The 25,318-nt window shown below is 42.6% G+C and overlaps 1 protein-coding gene across 1 annotated transcript in view; it reads right to left on the bottom strand.

Moving 5' to 3' along the window:
• DIAPH2 (diaphanous related formin 2) overlaps positions 1 to 25,318 on the bottom strand; it is an 887,225-nt gene that overhangs the window by 621,399 nt on the left and 240,508 nt on the right. Inside the window, exon 18 of the mRNA XM_024202840.2 lies at positions 22,310 to 22,424. Coding sequence (XP_024058608.1) covers positions 22,310 to 22,424 — 115 coding nt within the window. The remainder of the gene's footprint in view (positions 1 to 22,309; positions 22,425 to 25,318) is intronic.

Here is a 25,318-nt window from a genome sequence, read left to right as displayed (position 1 = left end):
CTCACCTTTGTAACTGTTGTTCTTCGAGATGTGTTGCTCATATCCATTACAATTAGGTGTGCGCGCGCCGCGTGCACGATCGTCGGAGAATTTTCTACCCTGCTAACACCCGGTGGGTCGGCTGTGGAGCCCCCTGGAGTGGCGCCTTTATGGCGCTGGATATATACCCCAGCCGACCCAGCACCCCCTCAGTTCCTTCTTGCCGGCTACTCCGACAGTGGGGAAGAGGGGCGGGTTTGGAATGGATATGAGCAACACATCTCGAAGAACAACAGTTACAAAGGTGAGTAACCGTCTTTCTTCTTCGAGTGCTTGCTCATATCGATTCCAATTAGGTGACTACCAAACCTTACCTAGGCGGTGGGGTCGGAGTGAGACATTGCCGTGTGCAAAACCGCTTACCCGAATGCAGCATCGTCTCTGGACTGCTGTACAAGCGCATAGCGAGCGGCGAAGGTGTGGACCGATGACCAAACCGCCGCTCTACAAATGTCCTGGATCGGAACCTGAGCCAGGAAGGCAGTTGAGGAGGCGTGGGCCCTCGTGGAGTGGGCGATGAGGCGTGGCGTTGGGGCACTGGCCAGGTCGTAGCAAGCACGAATGCAGGATGTGATCCAAGAGGAGAGACGTTGCGAGGAGACCGGTAAGCCTTTCATCCGGTCGGCCACTGCAACGAAGAGTTGTGTCGTCTTCCTAAACGGCTTCGTACGCTCAATATAGAAAGCAAGGGCCCTGCGTACATCCAAGGAGTGCATACGCTGGTCTTGGCGCGTGGCGTGCAGCTTAGGATGGAAGACCGGGAGAAATATATCTTGGTTCACATGAAAAGCTGATATCACCTTGGGAAGAAAGACAGGGTGGGGGCGAAGCTGCACCTTGTCTTTATGGAAGACTGTGTATGGGGGCTCAGACGTGAGCGCCCTGATTTCAGAAACATGCCTTGCTGAAGTGATGGCTACAAGAAAGGCTGTCTTCCAAGATAGGTAAAGGAGTGAGCAGGTAGCCAATGACTCGAACGGGGTCCCTGTGAGCTTGGAGAGAACCAGGTTAAGATCCCACGCCGGAACCGGTTGACATTGCTATGGGTATAGACGGTCTAAGCCCTTGAGGAATCTGACGACCATCGGGTTAGAGAAGACCGAGGAAGCGTGTTCTCCTGGGTGGAACGCCGATATAGCAGCCAGGTGAACCCTGACCGAAGATATAGCCAAGCCCTGCTGTTTTAGGGATAGGAGATATTCAAGTATAAGAGGAATTGACGCCTGCAAGGGGGGCGTGGCTCGCTGCTCGCACCAACAGGAGAAACGCTTCCATTTGGCTAAGTAAGTGGTCCGTGTAGAGGGCTTCCTACTTCCCATCAGAATCTGTTGCACGGGATGTGAGCATCGTAGCTCTGCCCGATTCAGCCATGGAGCATCCACACCGTAAGGTGGAGTGATTGCAGGTCGGGGTGACAGAGTTGGCCGTGGTCCTGAGAGATCAAGTCTGGGCACAGGGGAAGCGTGATCAGAGTTTGTACCAATAGCTCCAGAAGCGTGGGGTACCAGTGCTGTCTTGGCCAAGCTGGAGCGACTAGGATCATACGTGCCTTGTCTCTGCGTAGCTTGAGCAGTACCCTGTGGACCAGTGGGAATGGAGGGAAAGTGTAGAACAGCTGGTCTCTCCACGATAGGAGGAAAGCGTCCGACAGGGAGCCCGGAGATTGCCCTTGGAGGGAGCAGAACACGTGGCACTTCCTGTTGGCTCGTGAGGCAAACAGGTCGACCTGGGGAAATCCCCACCTCTGGAAGATGGAATGGATGATATCCGGGCGAATCGACCACTCGTGTGTCTGGAAGGATCTGCTGAGACGGTCCGCTAGAGTGTTCTGGACTCCAGGGAGGAACGATGCCATGAGATGTATCGAGTGGGTAATGCAGAACTCCCACAGGCGAATGGCCTCTTGGCATAGGACAGACGACTGGGCTCCTCCTTGCTTGTTGATGTAGAACATGGCCATGGTGTTGTCTGTGAGGACTGCCACGCAACGGCCATGTAGGAGACCGAGAAATGCCTGACAGGCTAGGCGCACTGCCATCAGCTCTCAAACATTGATGTGCAGAGCCAGTTGGGATGCGGTCCACAGGCCCTGGGTATGGTGCTCCCCGAGGTGAGCGCCCCATCCTAGAGATGAAGAGTCTGTGACCAGGTGCAGGGAGGGTTGTGGGGCGTGAAACGGCACTCCTGCACAAACCGCCTTGTGATCCAGCCACCAGGTGAGGGAGGTCAAGACCGAGGTCGGAACCGTGACCACCATGTTTAGGTTGTCCCGATAAGGACGGTACACCGACGATACCCAGGCCTGAAGTGGGCAAAGCCAAAACCTGGCATGCCTGGTTACGTAAGTGCAAGAGGCCATGTGTCCCAACAGGCCGAGACACGTCCTTATCGTGGTGATCGGGAAGACCTGGAGTCCATGGATGATGTTTGTGATGGCGTGGAACCGAGTGTCTGGTAGAAGAGCTCTGGCGAGTGTGGAGTCTAAGACTGCCCCGATAAACTCTATTCTCTGGGTTGGCTCCAGAGTGGACTTTTCTTCGTTGAGCAGAATGCCTAACTCGCGGAATGTTCGTAGTATTATCTACACGTGAACGTGAACCTGCTCTCTGGTGCGGCAGCCAGTCATCTAGATACGGGAACACCTGTATCCTTTGACGACGAAGGTATGCTGCCACGACAGCCATAAATTTGGTGAAGACTTTTGGAGCCGCAGACAAGCTGAAGGGAAGGACGGCAAATTGGTAGTGCACCTTGTTTACTACAAACCGCAGGAAGCGCCTGTGCGGGGGGTAGATTGCTATATGAAAATATGCGTCCTTCATGTCGAGGGCGGCATACCAGTCCCCAGGATCCAGGGAAGGGATGATGGTCCCCAAGGAGACCATGCAGAACTTCAACTTTACTATGAATTTGTTGAGCCCGCGTAAATCTAAAATGGGTTGCAGACCCCCTTTTGCTTTGGGGATCAGGAAGTAGCGGGAGTAAAACCCCCAGCCCCTTAGATCCGACGGAACCTCCTCTATGGCCCCCATAGAGAGGAGCCCAAAAACCTCCTGGATAAGGAGATGCTCGTGAGAAGGGTCCCTGAAGAGGGACGGGGAGGAGGGGTGGGAGAGGGGGAACGAAGAAAACTGGAGAGCGTATCCCCTCTCCACCGTGCGAAGGACCCAACGGTCCGAAGTTATAAGGGACCAAGCACGGTAGAAACGGGAGAGGCGATCCTGAAAGAAAGGAAATGGATCCTGGGTAGTGGCTGGTACGTCGTCCTCGGGCGCACCTTCAAAAGTTTTGCCTAGGTCCTGAAGGTGGCCTAGGAGGGCCTTGGTTCTGACCGGGTTGGGTGCCGGTCGACCTCCGTCTACCACCTCGTCCCCGCCTTCTGGGGAAGTCCTGTCGCGGACGAGGAGGAGGAGGGTAGAACCTTTGTGGCTGGGGCCTAAAGGGCCTGCGCTGGGGTCCTGGGACATGCATCCCCAGGAAGTGCATGATGGTTCTGGAGTCCTTGAGGCTCTGCAAACGAGAGTCCGTCTTGTCCGAGAACAATCCCTGTCCCTCGAATGGCAGATTCTGCAGGGTCTGCTGCAGTTCTGGCGGTAACCCCGAAACCTGGAGCCAGGAGACGCGTCGCATGGCTATTCCAGATGCTAGTGTTCTGGCGGCCGAGTCTGCTATGTCTAGGGAGGCCTGCAAGGAGGTCCTAGCCACCTTTTTACCTTCCTCCACTAAGGCCCCGAACTCCTCTCTCGAGTCCTGGGGAACCAAATCTTTGAATTTACCCATGGAGTTCCATGAGTTGTAACTGTAGCGGCTCAAGAGCGCCTGTTGGTTCGCGGCTCTGAGCTGCAGACCCCCCCGCTGAGTAAACTTTACACCCGAACAAATCGAACCGTTTGACGTCCTTCGATTTGGGCGCTGCCGCCTGCTGACCATGGCGCTCTCTTGCGTTCACTGAGGACACTACTAGTGAACACGGTGGAGGGTGCGTGTATAGGTACTCATGGTCCTGGGAGGGAACAAAGTACTTCCTCTCTACACCTCTGGCAGTGGGTGGGATGGAGGAAGGGGTTTGCCATATGGTACTGGCGTTAGCCTGAATCGTACGAATTAGCGGTAATGCCACCCGGGATGGGGCATCAGCTGACAGGATGCTCACCACCGGGTCCTGTACCTCCACTATCTCCTCTGCCTGCAGGTCCATGTTGCGTGCCACCCTACGTAATAGGTCTGGGTGGGCACGGAGATCTATTGGGGGTGGGCCAGAAGCTGTTGTGCCCGCCACTGCCTCATCCGGGGAGGACGAGGAGGATGCCTCAGGGGGTAAGGGATCCAAATGAGGGCCAGGCTCTAAGGGTCCCTGATGTGAAGGATCTCCTGCCCCAGGGTCTGGGGCCTGTGCTGGTGTTGGCCCGGGAGCCTCCATGCCCCCTCGGGGAGGACGGGAGATGGTGGCCTCCGGAACTCTGGGCTCAGATTGTGCCGAGTGAGAGGCCGCTGGTGGAGTCCCTTGCGCTTGGTGATACGCCCACGGGGTCCAGAAAGACCAATGCGCAGGGTCCTGTGTAGGGTCCTCTGCCCCCTCCTGCCAATGACCCAAGTCGTCGGCAGCCTGACCCTGAGCAGGGTACGCCGATCGGGAAGCCCCGTCGGACGAGCGAGATGCCGATCTTGAGGGCCAAGGCGGTGCCGAGCGTGGTTGCATTGGCTCGGCCCGGTACGGTGCCGATCGGTGCTGGTCCACAGGCGAGCGGTCTCTGCGCGGTGCCGGTGAGCGGTACCGGGATCGACAGCGGTGCCGATGGCCATGCCAGTACCGAGATCCGGATCGGGGTGACGAAGACCGCCTGTAGATTCGGTGCCGGGAGCGGCCTCTCGAACAGGAGCGGCGCTCGTACCGGTGCCGAGAACTGTGTCTGGACTCCGATCGGTACCGATGCTCAGGACGGTGCCAAGACATAGACCGGTGCCGGGAAGAAGATCTAGGCCGTGAGTACGACCGGTGCCGAGATGAAGATGAAGAAGCGGCGCCAGGACTGCGAGCGGCGTTGGTACCTGCTCCGAGACCGGGAGTGGTGCCGCAAGTGCAGGCTCGTAGATGGTGGCCGTACCAGGGCAGGCTTGCCCCTGGATTGCACGGTCCGAAGGGCAGGCGGTGCCGGGGGCTGAGACGGCGCCGGCTCCGAGAGGGCGATGAGGTCTTTCGCTGTTGCGACTGTCTCCGGAGTAGAAGGGAGACAGGGCTCCACCACAGAACGAGATGGTGAGCCAGTCCACACCGGACTCAACGGCCCTACCCCCGGTGCCGGAGTCAACGGCGTTGAGGATGTCTGCGCCCTCTGGCGTTCCAAAGGCGGACGCGGCTCTACCAATGGTGCCGGGGGAGCCGGTGCCTGCAGGACAGCGGCGTCGTGGGTCTTGCGGGGTCTTTTATATCCCGGAGACAGGGAACTGCGCCGAGGTGCTTGTGGCGGACGCGGTGCCGAGGGAGGACGGTGCAGTGAGGTCTTATCCACGTCTGCTCGCGGTGCAGTACCGGCGGGTGCCGCTGGGGCGCTGCACACCGAGGCGCTCGGTGCCGGGACTTGGCGCGCCTAAGGAGGATCTGGGCTAAGTGCCACCTCCATAAGTAGCTGCTTGAGTCTGAAGTCCAGATCCTTTTTAGTCCTGGGTCTGAAAGCCTTACAGATTTTACACGTATCTGTCTGGTGAGACTCCCCTAAGCACTCCACAAGAGTCGTGAGGGTCTCCCGTTGGCATAGGCTTCGCACAGGTCGCACACGGCTTAAAGCCAGGAGCCTTGGGCATGAGCCCGGCTGTGCGCCGGGGGAAAAAGAAGAAAAATAGCCCCCTTAACCCCCGCTAACTATTTATATCTATTTATACTAGTGAACAAACTATTAACAACAAACTACTAATCTAAAGAATATAACAACAACTATCTAGGATAACTAACGAGTAAAGCTAGGGAGAGTGGAGAACAGCTATGCCACGCTCCACAGTTCCAACGACCGTCACGGGCGGTAAGAAGGAACTGAGGGGGTGCTGGGTCGGCTGGGGTATATATCCAGCGCCATGAAGGCGCCACTCCAGGGGGCTCCACAGCCGACCCACCGGGTGTTGGTAGGGTAGAAAATTCTCCGACGATCGTGCACGCAGCGCGCGCACACCTAATTGGAATCGATATGAGCAAGCACTCGAAGAAGAATCTAGCTTTCTCCAGTAAGAATTTCTCCACTCTTGGGAGACCAGCCAATTTGTAACAATCCCAGAAAGATGAACAAACACTCTCCAGAAGCAGCTTCATATTTTACTTCAAATGTTGAGTAATGTTGAATAAAGGCACAAATGGACCTCCATATGTCACCTTAACAGATTTAAAATAATACTACATTCATGGAGTATGTAAGGCTCCTGACTTACAAGAATGGGCTATCAGTGTACTTTCTATATTTTAGCACTGACTGGTGTCAAATCCATTTGGACTTCTTAGAGAAAGAGGAAATTGCTTTCTCTTGCATTTGTCAAATTCCACAAACTCTTGGGAGTACAAAAAGTCCTGTATCCTATCCGTTAATATTTATTATACACACAAAGACTAGCTTCTCACAGTAAGTAATGAGGTTTTATGGAGAAGACAGGGACTTCAATAGACTGCAATATAAGGAATTTAGCTAACATTGTAGGGGGAAAACAGCAGAGTGTCCTGTGGCACCTTATAGACTAACAGACGTATTGGAGCATGAGCTTTTGTGGGTGAATACCCACTTCTTCGGATGCATGTAGGGGAAAAAATAGGGTGCAGATGAAATAGCACTCACTCCTTTCTCTGTTACCCATATAGTTAGATATCTATGCCTAAATCTCATTCATTACAGGTGTATTACAGGAATTGAAGGGAGGCTCCTGAAGCCCTGCCAGTACTATATTCATCATTTAGTTTAGAGTTCAGCACAGGAAAATTTACCTAAACTAGGCTCTTAAAGTAAAAGTATGTTTTAAAAATCAACAACATTTTATATAGTGTAAATATTCTATAGTGTAAATAGTGGCACTGTCCACTCCTTTTTCTTTGTTATGCACTCCCCTTTTTAGAGAATATTCTTTTATATCCAACCTCTATTTGGATTGACAGAGGGGGAAACAGATGTATTTATTCTTGGTTCTGTTTCAAATAAATCAATTTAGAAAAAAATATCACAAACTTAAACAACCCCCTACCAAGACAGGCAAGTGGGGGACTGAAAACCTGAAGGAGGTCAAGCCTTTCATATCTAGGTTTCTGATTCAAATCCAGACTAGGTCAATAGTGACAGTTTCCACCTGGCAACTTTTATGAATATTATGACTTGTCCCCTTCTTTAACAGCATTTGAAATATTTTCTCAATGGTCGGGAAGACACAGAAATAGGTTACAATTTAATTGACTAACCTCTTCTGCAATTTGACTCTTTTTGTAGAAATTACTCATTCACATGCTAGCCTCTTCAATATATGATATTTAGATCATGTATTACATGAGAAAAAACAGAATAATGTACTGCATGTAGTACTGAGAACACACATGAAATTAACCAAAATAAATTGCTCATGTATTTTAAACTTGTTGGATTTAATATAGGTTCATGTAAAATTGATAAAACATTATTTCAGATGTGTGGCTTTTATTGCCATATATCTTTAAACATCTACTAAACAAGAAAATGTACTAAGTAGATTTTTCAAGTTCCATAACTATAGCTATAGAACAATTGTAAAACCCATTTCTACTTTTGTTTCAACACCTTTGTTCGCTGCATATTTCTTTACAACCCAGCAGTCATCCGAATTATTTTTGCATATAATGTATGAATAAGCAGATCTTTTCAGAAACATAATCCAGCCATGCTCCAATGCTGAAAAAAATCAACTAGTCATAGCAATACCTTATACGTTTCACAATGCTCAATTTTATTTAGATAGAAAATAAAATCTGTTTTCACTAATTGGTGTGGAGTCACTATCAAATCTCTTGATACGTGATTTACTCTCAGTTCTTATGAATACAGTAACATACACCTCAAGACAACTTAGTGACATTAAAAAAAAAAAAGTTTAGCTCTATAGAAAGTGTATTGAGATCAGCCTCCAGAAATAATTTAGGTGGTTTATGCTCAGACAAGGAAGGTTAGAAGAATTAAGGAAGGGACTGATATGTAGTCTTTAAGCAGGAAATAGTGAGCTCCAGGAAAAATTTGCATGTGTTGCTGGTTTTGCAGAATTAAGCCTGTTGCAGAGATATTAACTTGTTTTCTCTCCACAGCCCTGATTCAGAAAACAATTAAAGTATTTAGTGTTTAACTGTCAGCATGCAAATATCCCCATTAACTTCAATGGGACTCCTTAAATGCTGAAAGGCCAGACACATCAAAGTACTTCGTAGAAGTGAATTTCTAAGAAATATAAATACACTTATATCAGTAATAAAAATGTTGCTGTCACTTGCTTAACACAGGAATCTGCCACCCATTTTTCCAGAAGTGCTACAAAATTCAACCTCCAATAGACAGAAATGCCCTTAAAGCTAGTATTATTGCTGGTCCAGAACAAAAATGTCTTCCATTATTTCTAAAGGTGAATTGTGGTTTGCAGATCCACAGACAGATAAGGTAATGGAGCCCTAATGTGACTGCCAGCATTAATAGCTACTATTCTAAGTAGAGCTGCAACAAGCCCCCTGTAATGTTCATGATTCAGACAGAACTTCTACAACTTACATAAAAAGGTATTTTAGTTTACTTTTCTGGAGACCAAAAAGACCTTTACTTTTAGATTATTTAAGTCAGATTGCCCCAACATTTTCAGGTCTTCTTTGGAAGAGTATATCCTTCTGCAAGAAGAGTAGAAGGATGATAGAATAAGGTATCTGTAAATTGCTCTGTAACGAACACCACTGAAAGTTTTTTTCCAATATTAAAGCTAAATATATACCTCAAACTCCAGAGACCGATTGATGGCGCACTGGTTGGACATTATCTCATATGACAGAAATGTCTACGTTGCAGATTTCTGCCATTTGTGGCCAGCCACCTGTGGAGCTGCACCACTATACACCCATAGCATAGACAAGCAGAAATTAAGACCTGTGATTTGAACTGGGTATCTTTTATTCCTGGCTGAAACTAGGGCAATTCAAGAGTGCAAACTGCAGTTTGTAGCAGTTCTGCCTATCTACACTAAGGATTTGCAAAGTGCACATACCCTAGTGGCGGATCATAGTAACCAGACAAAATCACTAGTGCAAATATGGCGTAACATTTAACCAAGTTGCATTCAGACATCCTGTAATTACTCAGAATAAGTCGAGGGCCTCCAAATCATTTGGATCACATCGTCCATTCTCACATCTCCTGCAGAGGGATGCAAGAAGTAAAAAATATGTTAAATCTGATGGGAGGAAGGGAAGTTGATTTAAACTGAATCATCTTCTTTCTAACGAACACTTCAGAAGCCCCTCTGTGGCAACTGGGTTGTTAGTTCTTCTGCAAGACTGCTTTCCGAGGGAAAAGAGATGCAAGTGACTTATTCTATGTGACATTATCTCCAGCAAACCTTTAGGTGTTTACGTTGACCTTCCTCTCCTACTAGAAAGGTGGTTTGTGGCAGACATGCTGCAGCAGGGGACTGGAGAAGCACTAAAGAATAGACTGCTTTCGGTTGCATTCACTAGACACTACATACATAAGAACTGTTAAAACCAGATTTAAAGTCATACCAATATACTATTCAAACCCCATCTTAACTAATCCCAAACCAGATTCCCATCAGAAATATCTGGGGAAATGGCCACCTGTCCAGTGTATCCTGAAGTTAAACAAATCCAAACTCTGCTGGATCAATCATCAAAAAAAAAATCTCTTCTTGTTTCAGTCTGCTAGTTAAGCTTCAGCAGATTCATCAATCACAATTGCAGTGGTATCACATGAGGAGAAGAGAGGTCTCATTCAGAGATCCAAACCACATATGGCTAAATAAGTCAAATCGAGCCCTATTCTTCACTCAGAATAAAACAAATTGCCAGAGCAGCTCCCACAGCACAAGTACCCCCAGCAGAAACCAGCACTTAAGTGGCCTGCTGCATGCTGCACTCAGTGCAATCTCCAGTAGCACACTGCAGTAGTACAGTCTTTAAGTGGCAAATGCAAGGATAGCCATGATAAAGTATTCATCCAAACAGAAAAACAAAACTTGCTGTGCCAAATGGACATGAGCAATCATTGGTAATAGGGTATTGAAAAAGGAGGCTTTCTAGACTGGGCCACACTACTTGAAACAATGGGAGAAGACTTAGCTATTTCTTTTCCATGTTCCCTTCAATCCCATATAACAAATACATTTCAATTCCCCTGATAATACCTTTCTACTTCCTACCAAGAGCCATTCTTGCATTGGAGTTTACATGCTATAGCAAATGTATACATCTTCATACCTTTCCTCCTTCAAATCTCACAGCACGACACATACGCAATCCAAATGTGTGATACAAGACCAAAGTGTGCAACACCTGTGTTTTGTCACATAATGTGGTATAATGGCCAGATAATGGTCTTTTTAACTATAAAACCTGTGTTGAAGGAAGTTCTCTACCTGAATGAATTAAACCAGTTTAAATAAGTAGGACTAAACAAATTCCATTACACGCAATCATAATGACCTGCTAGATTACTGACAGGGTTTGTACCCTGGACCCTTAGATCCCAAGCACAGACCTCTACCATTTCATCAAGAGGAGTAAGGTATTTTCTGTGGACCAGCTACTAGAAGGGGACTTGGCACACACTTTGCCAGTAGTTTACACAACTATTTCCTGGACAGCAATAGAAAGTTGTAGATCAGGACTCTGGCGACTATTCCTTCATCCAGAAGGAATGTTTGGCGAATAGTGGTTAGGACACACCCATTTTTGAGCACCTATTCTGAGACACAGCATGCCTCAGTGGATAAGACTTGGGTACAGCATATTGGTGACCTGTGTTCTATTCGCAGGTCAGGTCTTCTAGTTTGACTCTGTGCAACTTTTCAGTTAACTTAACAGTAAGATAGAGGGCAACAATACGCCTATCTTCTAGGGTAGAATTTGAAGCTTTTTCAATAAGGGACCTGAAGCATCACAGAAATAAGAACACTCAGAGGTCAAGAAAGTCTCAAATATAGGTCATCTCTTTGTTTGAAGATACCTATGCATTTACTGTGAACTTTGAGCACAGTCCTGGAGCCTTAAAATTTTACCTGTCCCCAGGACAGGAATGTCTTCACAGGGGCCCAATAAATTCATCTAATCAAGTAAATGAAATAAGCATGCTTAGTCAGGTTTTCACATCTTTAAGCAGACGGAGCTTCACAGAATTGACTTTTCTCTAAGAACTCAGACTACATGTAGTCCTCAACATACTGTGGCAAGACACTTCTTTGTCTCACCAGACTTAGCACTTCCCCCTCTGGCAGTGGCAGGTAAATCAGCTCCACTCTGGGCCGTGTTTGTCTCCCCCTCCTGCCCCTGTGCTTATTTGGCCGTATTTTCAGGGTAGGCCTCAGGGTCAGCCTAAGGGGTGATCCTCCACCAAACAAAAAGGGAAGTTTCATAAACACAAAACAAAGGGGGATACCTTTTCCTGCCCCTCACTTGGGCAGGTTGTTGTCCTGTTTGCTCTGGGGTATCAGACCTTCCCCTAGCAGACACTCAGTTATGGCCATTTCCCCTATGGGAAGGAGTGCAGAAGAAGCAGCTTATTTCTCTGCTGCCACTAGCCTGGCAGCAGCTTGTCTCTCTCTTCCCCCCTTTCTCTCACCAGAAGAGGGGTTTTTAAAAGGTTTCAGGCAGCCATTAATTGGATTCAAGTGTCCCTAACTGACCTGAGGTAACCCCTTCTCAGCTTGTAGGAAAAAAGGGCCTTTAACATTCTAGGGCTAACATATCTGCCTTCCAGTACCCACTTGCATCCCCTTCTGATTCCCTACTTTTGACCCTCTGATCTTCATACCTATCATGGTTTTTTCTGTTGTCACCCATAATTATTTGAGTCCCAGGCTCAGTGGATTCTCCCCATAGACTGGGGGAGGGTCCTTTAGCCGTGGGTGGGCTAGCACCCACCTACCTCCCCAGAACCCAATACTACCCACTTGCAGCCATCTGGCCTCACATTGTCACAATACAGATTCTCAACATACAGATGGCTGAACTGTTAACAAGAGATTTGTTGAAATCAGAGTAGAACTAGGAATATTTATGGTCTTCTACATCTTATTTCCATACTCATGTAAATATTCAAATACATGATGCAATAATGTTTTCCCACGTAACTCAGATAATTTACCCCACTTCTCCAGAGAGAAGTTGAATATGTTTCAATCTCAGCATGTGTCACATAAAGGAAACCCTATCAGCAGCATTTTGAGAAAGTTATGGCCTCAGACTTCTCACTAGAAAATCAATAAAATGTATATATAATTTATCCCTTTGGAACAAAATGGCAAAAATTCCTTAAAGAAAATAAAGCATGACAGCAGAGTGAAACACTGTGAATGTGTGTCATTTTTGCCAAAACTTTCAGTTAAAAAAAAGTGTCAACATTCTGAAAAAATAATTTTTGAAACAAAAAGCTGTGATTTTTTGTTTTAAAATGTCTTTACATTTTCTTTAAAACAATCAAAAATTCTTAAATTCAAATAGAAATGTTTCACTTAGGATCTAACAAAATGTTTCAGAAAACCCCCAAAAGATGTTTCAGACTGTGGTTTGCTGAAAATTTAGAAAGAATTAATTTTCAGTTGACCTGAAACAAAATTTTGTTTCAATTTTTCAGAATTGCCAGTGAACAGAAAAATCCATTATTCACACAACTCCACAGGGGTGTGCAATTCTTCATATCAATAGCTCACATCATAAAATAATACAATTCACAAGCTAGTTTAACTTGATAGATGCAGAATGAGTTAAACTAGGTAAAAAGTGTCATTACAGCCACTGGCCAGAAACACACAGATGTTGGCCAATGACATCTTTAGCACAGACTGATTACCTAAATTTATTTAATAAAAGATGACTACTCAGAAAAAGATATCCTATATACAGCTGCCTACAAAATCAACCAAGGCATGAGTACAATGGTTGAAATAAAACCCTTTCTACATGAAGGACCAGTTGCATACTGCTACTTCTATGGTGTATGACTACATCCATGGTGTTAGATGCCAAATTTGTCTCTTCACCTGGATCACCTGGATTGATCGGTCTTCAGCTGTCGTTAAGGCTGTGCCGATCACAACATGTCCGCCATTCTTCTCGCAATCTTGCCTTTCTTCTCCAAGGGGAGGGGAGTTTCGAGGAGAGTAATGTCTGTTGTACATCCAGTATTCACTTCCTTCAACAAACTGATGTACTGCATGTTAATGCCCTGCTCTACGAGCGCCTTTAATATTGCGTTGAACTCGACGCTGATGAAGGCCTTTTCATAGTCGAAGAAAGCAATGCACAGTGGGAGTTTGTATTCCCTCGCTCTTTCTAGGAGCTGGCTAAAGGTAAATATATGGTCGATCGTGCTGAAATTTCTTCGAAACCCTGCCGGCTCTCTCAGCTGTTGTTCATCCAGACTCAGAGTTGGTTCGTTATCACTTTTGTAAAGAGTTTATAGATATGAGAGAGCAGGCATATAGGGCGATAGTTCTTAAGATTTTCTCGAACCCCTTTCTTGTACAGCAAGATGGTATTCGACGCCTTCCAGCTTGATCGTATTTTTCCTTCTTCAAGATATCGACTGAATCTTAAAGCAAGGGCCTTCCAAAGTTTTTCGCCTCCTGCGGAAATCATTTCTGACGTTATTCCATCTTTGCCTGGAGCTTTTTCCTTCTTCATCTGGTGTAGTGCGCTTCGGACTTCGCTGATGATTATTGGGGGGACGCATTCTTCTGACTCTTGTAGCGTTGGGAGAGGGACGTTGATTCTTGATTTGAACAGTTCTGTATAGAAGTCCTTGCAGACCTCCTCCATCCCTGCTCTGTCAATTACTGTCTCTATTTCACAAGATATAAGAGACAAACCGCTACAAAATCCTACCTCATCGTGGTGCAGCGGTGCCCCTGGCCGTCTGACAACTGTAGTAGTGGGGCGTATGCCCTGGTAGGTGTAACCATGCTACAAAGGTGTCGGACTATCCAATCCAAGGACGGGGATTGCTCTATCAGAGGAAAGAGCGTTTTTCCTTCTCCTTAGAGGTTGAAGGCTAGCTAAGCTTGAGGAGGTACGTATGCCTGCCCGCCTAGCCAGTGGGATGGCTTAAAGTTAATGGCTAAAATAACACGAGTAAATGGGTCTTAGTTCCCTGCATGTCATCAAACCGTTCTTCGGTGGTGGAGTGGAAATTGAGCAATGAGAGGTTGCTAAAAATGTCAGGTACTAGGACAACATGGAAAAGGACAATGCTCGCTGTGTGTACTTACAATTGTAGGTCGCTGGCGAGAGAGGAAACGTTAAACCATCTGATGGAGGAGAAGAAAAGGATAAGTTGTGATATACTCGGTATCTGCGAAACCCAAAGAAAGAAGGAGTTGGAAGTCAACTGGAAGGATGGAAGCACTGTGAGGCTCGGAAAGGGAGATGGCGCTAGAAACGGAGGAGTCGGATTTATCATCAGTAAGGATTGGGTTTCGAAAGTAATAACAATGACAGCTAATATCATCATGTATTGGTGTGCTGCATCTTCAGATGGAGTCAAAAGCTATCCTCAAGGTCATCCAGGCCTACGCTCCCACAAGTGCAAGTGAGGATGAAAAAGTGGAAGAATTCTACCAAGAGCTCGAAAGAGACCTCGCGCAAAAGTCCACTTACACTGTCACGATGGGAGATTTCAACGCTAAGGTTGGGCGAGGGAAAGCTGGCGAAAAGTTCATAGGGAGATATGGCAGCGGCGAAAGAAATGAAAGGGGAGAAAGGCTGGTAACGACGGCAGAAATGGAAGACCAGTACATGGCAAACACCTGGTACAAAAAGAAGATTGCAAAAAGGTGGACATGGATCGCGCCAAACGCGAAGAGTAAGAATGAAATCGACTATATTTTAGTCATTAAAAGGCGCATCGTTCAAGACGTCTCTGCGGTGCAGCCCTTCAACACCGGCAGTGACCAGCGCCTGCTTAGAGCGAAGTTGATTTTCGACGAAGTAGTGGAAAAGAAAGCTTTACAGATGGCAAACAGGAAACAGTGCCCGAAAACATTCAATGAAGCAAATCTGAAGAAAGCGATTTCTGGGTTTGACTGGAGCCAGACGGAAAAGTGTGACGAGGACTATAGTATCTTTGCTGACAAGCTGAGATGTTGCATAAAAGCAGCTGAAATTGAAAAGATGAAGAAGGCAAAGGGAAGAATCTCGAACGAAACAAAAAGCTTTTTAGAGAAGCGGAGAAATATGAAAAGGAGCTCGGATAACAACCTCGAGTACTCCATTCTGTGCAAGCTTATATGGCAAAAACTGAAGGACGACTTTGAGAACTTCTGGAAAGAAAAGCTCCTTAAAACAGCTGAATCACGCAAGAGCCTCAAGACATGCAAGCGGGAATTGGTGCAGTATAGCTTGAGCGTAACAGCATTGAAGAACAAGGATGGAGAGACAGTAATTGACTCTTATATCTTGTGAAATATAACTTGCACTCCAAAAAACTATTTATGCTACACTTTTCCTGAGTTAGGGCCTACAAATCTATTTTACGCAGTTTCTGTAGAACTGTGTAATAAGTGTATGGTAACCATATTATACCTACTCAGAAGTGAAGTTTAAAATCAGCAGAATATTATTCAAAAAGAGAAAGCCACAAGGGAAAATAATTTGTTTTCAAATTGTAAATTCTATTTAGCTTTTACCATAAGCCTAACACAAATTTAAACAAAACTATCTGCAGACATTATTAAAGCCTTTGTGGAATAGAGTTGGTTGGGAGTTTTCCAACTAAATGATTTTCTTCAGAAAACGCCAGATCACTGAAATTAAAACGGGAACCTCCCAGTTTCAACTAAGTTTACACTGGAAGACACTTATGCCAGCATAGCCAATAGCCTGGTCGTTAGGGCACTCACTTGATATATGGGAAACTGAGATTCAAGTCCCTAGTCTGAATCAGACTGAGCAGGGGTTTGAAACTTGGTCTTGAATATCCCAGGTGGGATTATTCTGCATTGAAATGATCGCCTCATCCCCCTGCCCTGCCCTTTTCCCCCCACAAAATAATTCAGAAGGTCTCAGTTTTATTCTGATATGGAACAGAAAATTATTTGAAATCGCAATTTTTGCTAGGTGGCAAAATGTTTCCCGCCCAGCTCTAGTGGGGAGAAAATATAAACAGCAACTCACAAAAATTAATAAAAAACAGGCTCATTTTCTAAAGTCCAAACTACACTGTGTACTACCCTTTTATGATCAGGAGAGTATTATGAAGATTAGTTCACACTTATTCTTTAATACACCATTAATACAACAACTGTCTGTTCAAAAACCAAAGTTGTTTGTACAAATTTTAGCACCCTGTTATGAACAGGGGAGTATAACAACTCTACAACTATCTGCCTTATTTTGAATTGAAAATACAACACATTTTTGTTTCTGACTGTAGCACTTCTAGTATTATTTTAAATTTACTTTAGCATTTGTTTTTAATAATCTATTTTAAGCATTGCCAAACTGCCTCACTTACACTATAATGTATTTCATACTCTCTCTCCACTAATTTGTTCCATTGTATTCTAGGATTTGCCATAACTGGTTACTTATCACACACCTACAGGAAAAATGCACTAACAATTGCATAGGTAAAGTATCATGTAGCTGAAATTAAATTTTTATATAAAGGACGAATCCTCAAGTCTTCACTCATATCTGACTCAAGCAAAGCTCTTAATGAAGTAAATGGGAGATGTGTCTGATCAAGGACCAAGTAACAAGTCAACAGAGACTTTAGCTAAACCTTTCAAAAGCACCTCAGTCCCATATAAGCCGAAATCCTAATGGACTTTCAATGGGAGTTAGGGCCTAAGTCACTTAGGCACTTTTGAAAATTTTACCCTTCATGATTTGGCCTATAATTAAGGCTGACTTACATTACACTCAAGTTGCTTAAAGTTTAATATTAAGCAGAGTTGTTCCTCTATTAAAATGTTGATGTTTGTCAAACATTACCAGAACTGTTAAGGTATGCTTACCATTGACATCTTGTACTATTGTCTGTAAGATTTAAAAAGGTGCAGTCTTGTCTAACACCATGCAACAACTACTATTGACTTGTTAAAATGGTGAGCTCTGTACGTTACCTGATCTCATTGAGTTCCACAGACTGAGTTTTGAATTTTCCACACTTCCGGAAAAATCCGTCTTACTTACATTGTCAGACGTATAAAAATAATAGCTCATCAGCCAAGCCTAAAGAGGACCAATTTCACATCTACAAAAGCAGTGGGAGGAACACTTGGGAAAAAACCCAACAGTCATTACAGTAAAGCACATGAACACTTAAAGTCCAAGTATTTAATCCTGAAAATGGGTTTCTCAGGTGCAACTGCAAATAATTTTTCAGTAGCTATTATCAAGACATTGAGGTAAGCACTTGGAAGGCTAAAAGTACAGGAACAATCCTAAAGAAAGGAAAGAATGTGATGGTCAAGATCACCATGCAACTTCCGCAAACCCTGAGGAGCCTGTTCAGCCACTGAAGATTAAATATGGAGCAAATACCTTAGTTCTAGACTTCCACAGAAAAAAAAGGATAACATGTAAAGCACTTTGGCTCTCTGAAAGAAAGAAGTGTGTTCAGGTCACTCCAATCTCCAACAGGAAGGTGGCAACTTATAATAAACAATACTGGTAAAGGAATGGAGACACAGAATAAGGTTAAAAAGTACATTAAACCGCCATTGACTATGCCAAAACAGGTTGTTGGTTTTTTTTTTTTTTTTTTTGGTTTGGTTTTCCTTAAGCATGGTTGATAAGGGCCCTCTATAATTTTCCAACTTTCACTACAGTCACAGAGATTTCCAGTTCATTTTACCTTATGCTGATAAGCAACTTGTAATTCAAGAAGTAAACAGCAGAGCTAAAACCCCAGCTGCTGGTGCCATGGGCTGGAAAAATAAAGCCACTTCCCCAAGGAAAACTTGGGAGTTCTCTCTATCATTCTCTTTCACCATAAGATTCACAAGTAGAACAGCCTCTAGAGAAATACCTTTCCCCAAGGCACATTAAGTACAAATCCCTTTATGATTTGTTAATGCCATCTTACGTTCACATGAAGAACTTATTTTAAAAGACAGACTTCTTCTTCCCTTTTATCACCATCATACCTAATATGATGAAAATGTCTCAGAAAATAAAAGTATACTTTTTCTAGCTAATAAAAACAAAATATTAAAATAAAAATAGCTTAATAAGACTCCTGTTAGAAATTTTAAAGGAAAAAATATGGAAAATATCATCTAGCCAGAAACCAGTGATTCTGAGATCCAATGACAAACAGAAAAAGAGCAGAGACACGGAAGACATGAGACTAAACACTTATTTCATAAACTAAAACCTGTCACACTGACATGAGAGCCTCCTTTTAGGGATAACTGAGTTCTGAGGTTTGAGAACTGCAAGGTACGTAACATAGCACATGCTGCATTTATAAGAACCTGGATAAAGTTTTGTGAGAATAAAATAATTTGCTCTGTAAAAAAGGTCCCATTCAGAAATTGTCCATGTTGTGCCAATTACAATGACAAAGATATTTTCTCCTCACTACTATCAGAACTTGAATCATGAACATGCTTTCCACTGGTAATACTGTCATCTCATTATTTCCTATCATCAACAGGAAAAGTCTATATTATCAATAGAGCTGGAGTACGCAGTCTTAACTTTTTCATCTTTCTACCTAGGATACTTTTCTTGTGTCTGGAATTATCCATCAGACAATGACTAACTCTCCTAGAAAAATAGTTGCTAGTCTAAAAAAATTAGAAAAAGAGCCTTAACTTCAATTAACTTGTAAATTGAAGTCTATAATACAGTTTTAATTCTGCAATACTTAATTTCACCTGCACAATTATACTAATGTATTGATTATCTCACTTCACACCTTTTCATCTCTTCAATTACTGGAAAACATTGTCTCTTGTAGGGTTAAATCTGACCAATTCTTCACAAACTATGTATCTTTTGCATTTCATGAAGTCCCTGGAGAACTCTAGAAGTTTGTATTAGTCATTACAGTTATTATATATTTGATGTTGTTACTTCACACAGTTAATATTGATGATTGTAACTATAATTATTTAACTACATTCCTATTATGGTTTCTAGTTAATATCATTTTTTTCCCTGCTAATGAACAATGACTATCTCATAATCAGCATTCATGCTACATTAGTTTTCGAAGGGAAAACTTACTGTTAAAAATACCCTGTCTTATGATGAAACAGTGAGACCAACTTCCGCTACCCATATTTCATAGCTTTTAAGGATCAAGAGAATTTTTAAAAACAATAAAAACTGGGTGCTAACCTACAGAACAACAATGGTTATGGTTACAAACTTCCTTCATTTAATACAGAAGTTTGTCCTGAATTTGGTGATTAATACACAATATTTTGCACTTATTTAGTGCCTTTCACCTAATTATCTCTCAGAACTTTACAAAACATATGCTGTCCAGTTCTACAGGTATAATGCCATGCTTCCTTTTTCCAGGTGTATCTACACATACGTATTAATATATACACAGACGCACACCTACACACATTCTAGAACTGGAGATCTTACATGTAGGAGAAGTTTGTTTTAAGGTAACATATAGGATTTGGGGTCAAGAGATCTAGATACTATATTAGGCTCTGCCACAGAGCTTCTGTGTCACCACAGAACGCTAATAGAACTCTGTTTTCCTAACTGGAAAAAATGGGTATAATACCTACTTCAAAAAGGAATTGAGGAGTTTAGTTTAATTATGGTAAGGCACTTTGAGAGCTGCACTGTTATTATATAGTTGTATTCTTTTCTATTTAGGGATTGTCTACACATGGGATTATTCCAGAATAACTATTTGACTTTGACAGTGGATTAAGCTAAGCAAGCACATGGTACTCTATTCTGTAGTAAGTGCCCACACATGGGGACAAGGTGGGTGAGATAGTAACTTTTATTGGGGACACAGTGTTATTCAGGAATAGCCATTGTACTTTAAATTCTCACACTACCTTAATCCAAATTAACTTTCTTGTGTAGACAAGCACTTAAGACGTTTCAAAACACAATGGTTCTTGTTACTCTCGTTCAAAATGTGGTTAAGATATCAGAGGGCTCTCTTTTTACTCAAGTCAATAAAGAGTAGATTACACACTATTTTTAAAGCAACACCTCTCCATCCCCTGGTAATTTCTGAAACATGTGGCAGCACACCAAACCCCTTTCATCCAGAGCCCAAGTTACCTATTGTTAAAAATGAAATGCAAAATTGTGAAATAATCCAACTCTCAGCATTAAATAGAAAAAGTAAGAGCAACTCCATGTATGCAAGCATGCATAAATAAATAAAGATATAAACGTGCACTCTTTCAGGAAACACATTCTGTTTTGCAAGCATAAATCTAGATTGCTGTTTTGATCTTTAAATCATCTTTGCACAGTTGACCTATGAACACTTGATTATCTGACCTCCATTAATCTTCCAAAATTGTATGCTCCTGCATTGCAACGTAGTCTAGCTACTTGACAAATAGGAAAAAGGGATTTGTAGCTACATTAATTTATTCTTTTAGTACTTAGAACTATTTTGGACTATCATTTGTTGAATTGCCTCATTAACTCATAAATAAGTTATTATTGAACCATACCTGAACAGTACTTGCACTTTATAAATGCCTGACATAGTAACTATCGACAAATGGCCCAAGCATTAAATAGTGATTGATTATTCATAATGAATAATGAACAATCGTCTGTCTTGAGAAATTTCTGTCCAGATTCAGATGAGAGCATATAAAAATTGTTTAAAACTCACAAAAAGCTGAATACATTATAAAGAATCACATCCACAGTAAGCCATTCAACTGTCAGTCAACTACATCTCAGATTTTTTGAAATTGAAACACTGACTTAAATTATTCCATATTGAGAAAGCAAGTATGTCCTTCAGAAATAAACTAATTAGTAGTCCTAAATGTTAGCAGAAATGAACTATTGAAACGCCACTTGCATCAATCTTATTTTGACTATATGGAAATCTCTGGCACAAAATTGCTTTTCTAGTGCATTGTTCTCTCTGCCAGGGTCAATCAACATATGCATTTCATTTGGTTTTCTAAAATGAGCCAAAAGAATGCTGAATATTATACAACGACATTATGCAAACAGTTTAAATAATATAGAACCAACCTCTGGGACAAATAGATACACAAAAGATAGAAAAATCACATATATGCACATCACACCTTCTGGGTGTGGTGTTCTGTCCCATCTAGTGGCAACGACAGAGAGAGAGAGAGAGAGAGACTGACTGATTGATTGATTGATTATGAGTCTGCTCTACAACCTTAGCTAACAGCCAGTTAGCTTTTATCTCATGCAGTAGAGGCTCATGAATTTAGTTCTAGAGGCCCCAACTGGGGTCTGTCGGCATTACATGTAGACACAAGTTTTCTAACTTTTGTGTATCTATATCTATGTACAGTTTACAAGAAGACAATTGTCGTTTTCCTCTAATTTTACAGATCTTATAATGTTGGAAGATTATTCTAAAGTTGTATGTCATGAAAATTTCAACAATATAAAAAGCTGAATTCAGTATTTTCAAAATTCCAGGATAGTGAGTTCTCAGTTAAAAATCCTACTTAAACAACATCTTGTTTCAATTAGAACATTTCCTATATTGGTATGTATTAGAAAATGCAAATGTATCACAATTTTGAAAACAATGAATGATGACGATTCATGTGGTAAGTAGTGTACATTGTAATGTTTCTAAATGCAAAAAAAAAATCAACTCCAAGAATAATGCAGTAAAGCAATCCATGCTCTACGTAACTAATAAAATGTACATGTTTTAAAATTTTATTTTATGTTACTATGGTAACAGCCTATAACCCAAATTCTTTAACATTCCTATCTATAAAATGAATTGCAGTACTATTTTTTTCCATTGAAAATATTTTCTTATACCACAGAGATTTATTAAAACCAAGTCACATATATGAGTGCTTCAAATAAAGAAACAAGTATATTTACCTTTCATCTGTGTACCAAAGGTACGCACCAATTTTGCGAACAGATCTGGATTTTCAAATTTATCCTCTCTAACTTTTAACCAAAAGCAGTTTTCCAATATGTCCTGGGGTTCAACCTGAAATAAAAAGCAAAATATTCATTCTTCAAGTTAATGACTACTCAGACTTCAAATATTCATTTTCAGACAATGGGTGATTTTCCTAATGTAGGACTTGGTTTAAACTTAGTAGATATTTAAAAAGCATTCCAACAAGTGAAAAAATGGTCACAATGTTCAAATGTATGCCACACTCCTGACATCTAACGCCATTTATAGGAACCTGAACAAGGGGTCTGCTTTTCAGAAGTGCTGGGCACCACTGAAATCAATGGGACATAAAGGTATTAAGCACCTTTGAATTGCAAACTTTAAGGGCTTGTCTTCACAGTGTGTCAGCACACAGCAGTTGGGTGTCAAGTCCTGCAGAGTCACACAGGCCAGTTTGTGTGAACACGCTGGGGCAGACTAGAATTTACACCCAACTGCTTTGCACTAACACAGTGAAGACAAGCCCTAGGACAGAAGGAGACAAGAATAAGGCCTTGCCTACACATGAACTTGCTTAATATTTTTAAGAACTGATATCCTTTACCTTAAGAGACAATATATCTTTACTTGAAATAAATTTTTAAAAGTCATCTTTAAATTCAATGTCTTTTTACCTAGTGTTTAAACTATTTTCCACATTATAAACAGGAAACATTTAAATTCTAACACTTTTTAAAAAAAAATTATGAGTAAGTATTCCGATTTCATGAAGAAGTGAAATCAGTATGACACCACTCAGGCACTATAAATTATCCAATGCTTTTTGTGTGCTTGTTTTTAATTTTAGGAGTAGTTAAAGGGTTAAGAGATGATAAATTATTTGTCTGGATAGTGGTATGTTCTTGACACTCCCCCCACAAAAAATCATCTGCAGAGCTTTCATTGTCTGTTCCTAACAGCAAAGGACATAATGATATTTAATTACAGCTTGTTTTTCAGCATCAGCTATCTCAACAAAATTTATTTTTAAAACATTCCTAATTGTCCACTTAAGCATACTTATATATTTTTTCCAAGTGAACTGTTATATCTTCTTCAATGCTAAAACACCAAAAACAACCTCCTCCAAACCCACCCACTTTCTCTCAAAGGGATTTGGGTACCTATCAGTGGTAGATAATTAATTACATTGGAACTGCTAAAAAAGAACCTGAAAACTAGAAATTGTCCAGAAAATAAAGATCCATAGAAATACAGGAAGCTTTCTCAAACCCTCCTTACAGTGTGTCACTCCTGCTTTGAAGGCATCATTATTAGATGTAAAAAAAGGATAGCCTACCATTAAGACTTTTTACTGTTAGGAACAGACAATGGAAGCTACACAGATACCTTATTTATTTATTAATTTATTTATTTTGGGACTAGGATAAAGAATTTACCACTATCCAGGCAAATAATTTATCAACTCTCAATCCTTGCCCTAGCCCTAAGATTAAAAACAAGCATGCAAAAAGAAGATGGTAGTTTACAGGGTCTGTGGGTCCTACATTCCACTCTATTTTGATTACTGAGTGCATACATGGATAAATGTAAGGAGACAGTGATAGGAATTTCATCTTTGGCATTACTGAGCACAACTTTGTTGCAAAAATTAGAGCTGCACCTTTGTCCAGCCATGCCAAAAGAAAGACAGAAAGCAATGGATGTGGTTTAATTAGGCTGCAACTTCATTCACCTAAAATATCTGGGAGTATCCACAAATTAATTGTACAGTGCAAGTCATCGTTTCCTTAATTGTTCACATTAATGGGGGGCGGCGGAAGGCTGCAATCCTCTCTCGTGTAAGCACAAAGGGGGCAGAAAAGGAAGGGGATTGGTTCCCACTGTACCAAACATTAGTAGCCCTGAACCCTCCCTTTCCTAGCTTCCATAAATGATGCTTTCCTCTAAATCCCATTCCTATTCATTTTATATGATCACCATACCCCTTCCATAACAAGTACTTGCACTGGACATCGGCTATAAGATGGTGCTAGTTAGCTTGGCTTCCTCCCTACATACCCCACTGGGCTCCCACATATTTACTAATTCCTTCCCTAAGATCGGACAAAAAATATGCACTCCCCATAGCGAAAAAGTCTAACAGTTTGGGACATATTAACAGGAGTGGCATATGTAAGACAAGAGAGGTAACTGTCCTGCTCTACTCGGCACTGGTAAAGACTCAGATGGAGTAAAGTTTTGGGTGGCACACTAAGAGATATGTGGACAAACTGGAGAGAGTCCATAGGAGAACAACAAAAATGATAAAAGGCTTAAAAAACATGATATATGAGGAATGGTTTAAAAATATGGGTATGTTTAGTCTTGAAAAAAGAAGAATGATGGGGTGTGGGAACTGATTAGTCTTCAAAAAGGTAAGGTTTCTATAAAGAGAACTGTGAGCAATTTTGCTCTATGTTCACTGAAGGCAGGACAAAAAGCCATCAGCTTAATCTGCAGCAAGGAAGATTTAGGTCAAATTTAGGTCCAGGCCCCCATTGGCCTGGAACGGCGAGCCGTGGGCAGTGGGAGCTGCTATCGGCTGAACCTGCAGTCACAGCAGGTAAACCCACCAGGGGGTTTACCCTGTCAGGCCGTGTGCCAAAGGTTGCCAATCTCTGGTTTAAGCCTTAATCCGTTTGCCCTCCACTCACACAGATCTCTTAAAAAAAGAAAATATTAGTCTTTTCTGGACATTTTCTGTTTTGGTTCAGGAGTGAGCTGCGCCTTGAATGCCTAGCTTTAAGATGAGCCCAGCATATCAATTTGATACTTGTTTTCTTTCAGCCTTCCCCCCACAGCCCTGCCCCATGTCTTAATCAGTTGCTTGGCTAGATTATGAGAACAAGGAAACAGGAATGCAGGAGCTGTCACACCAGAAAAGAAAACTATCTGGTACAGGTGCACAAAATAATTTAAAAGTATAAAGAATGGCTATA

The sequence above is a fragment of the Terrapene carolina genome, unplaced genomic scaffold (genome assembly GCF_002925995.2).
Source record: "Terrapene carolina triunguis isolate 2854851 unplaced genomic scaffold, T_m_triunguis-2.0 Scaffold131, whole genome shotgun sequence".
NCBI classification, from domain to species: Eukaryota; Metazoa; Chordata; order Testudines; family Emydidae; genus Terrapene; species Terrapene triunguis.
This window is presented reverse-complemented; position numbering and strand designations above follow the sequence as displayed.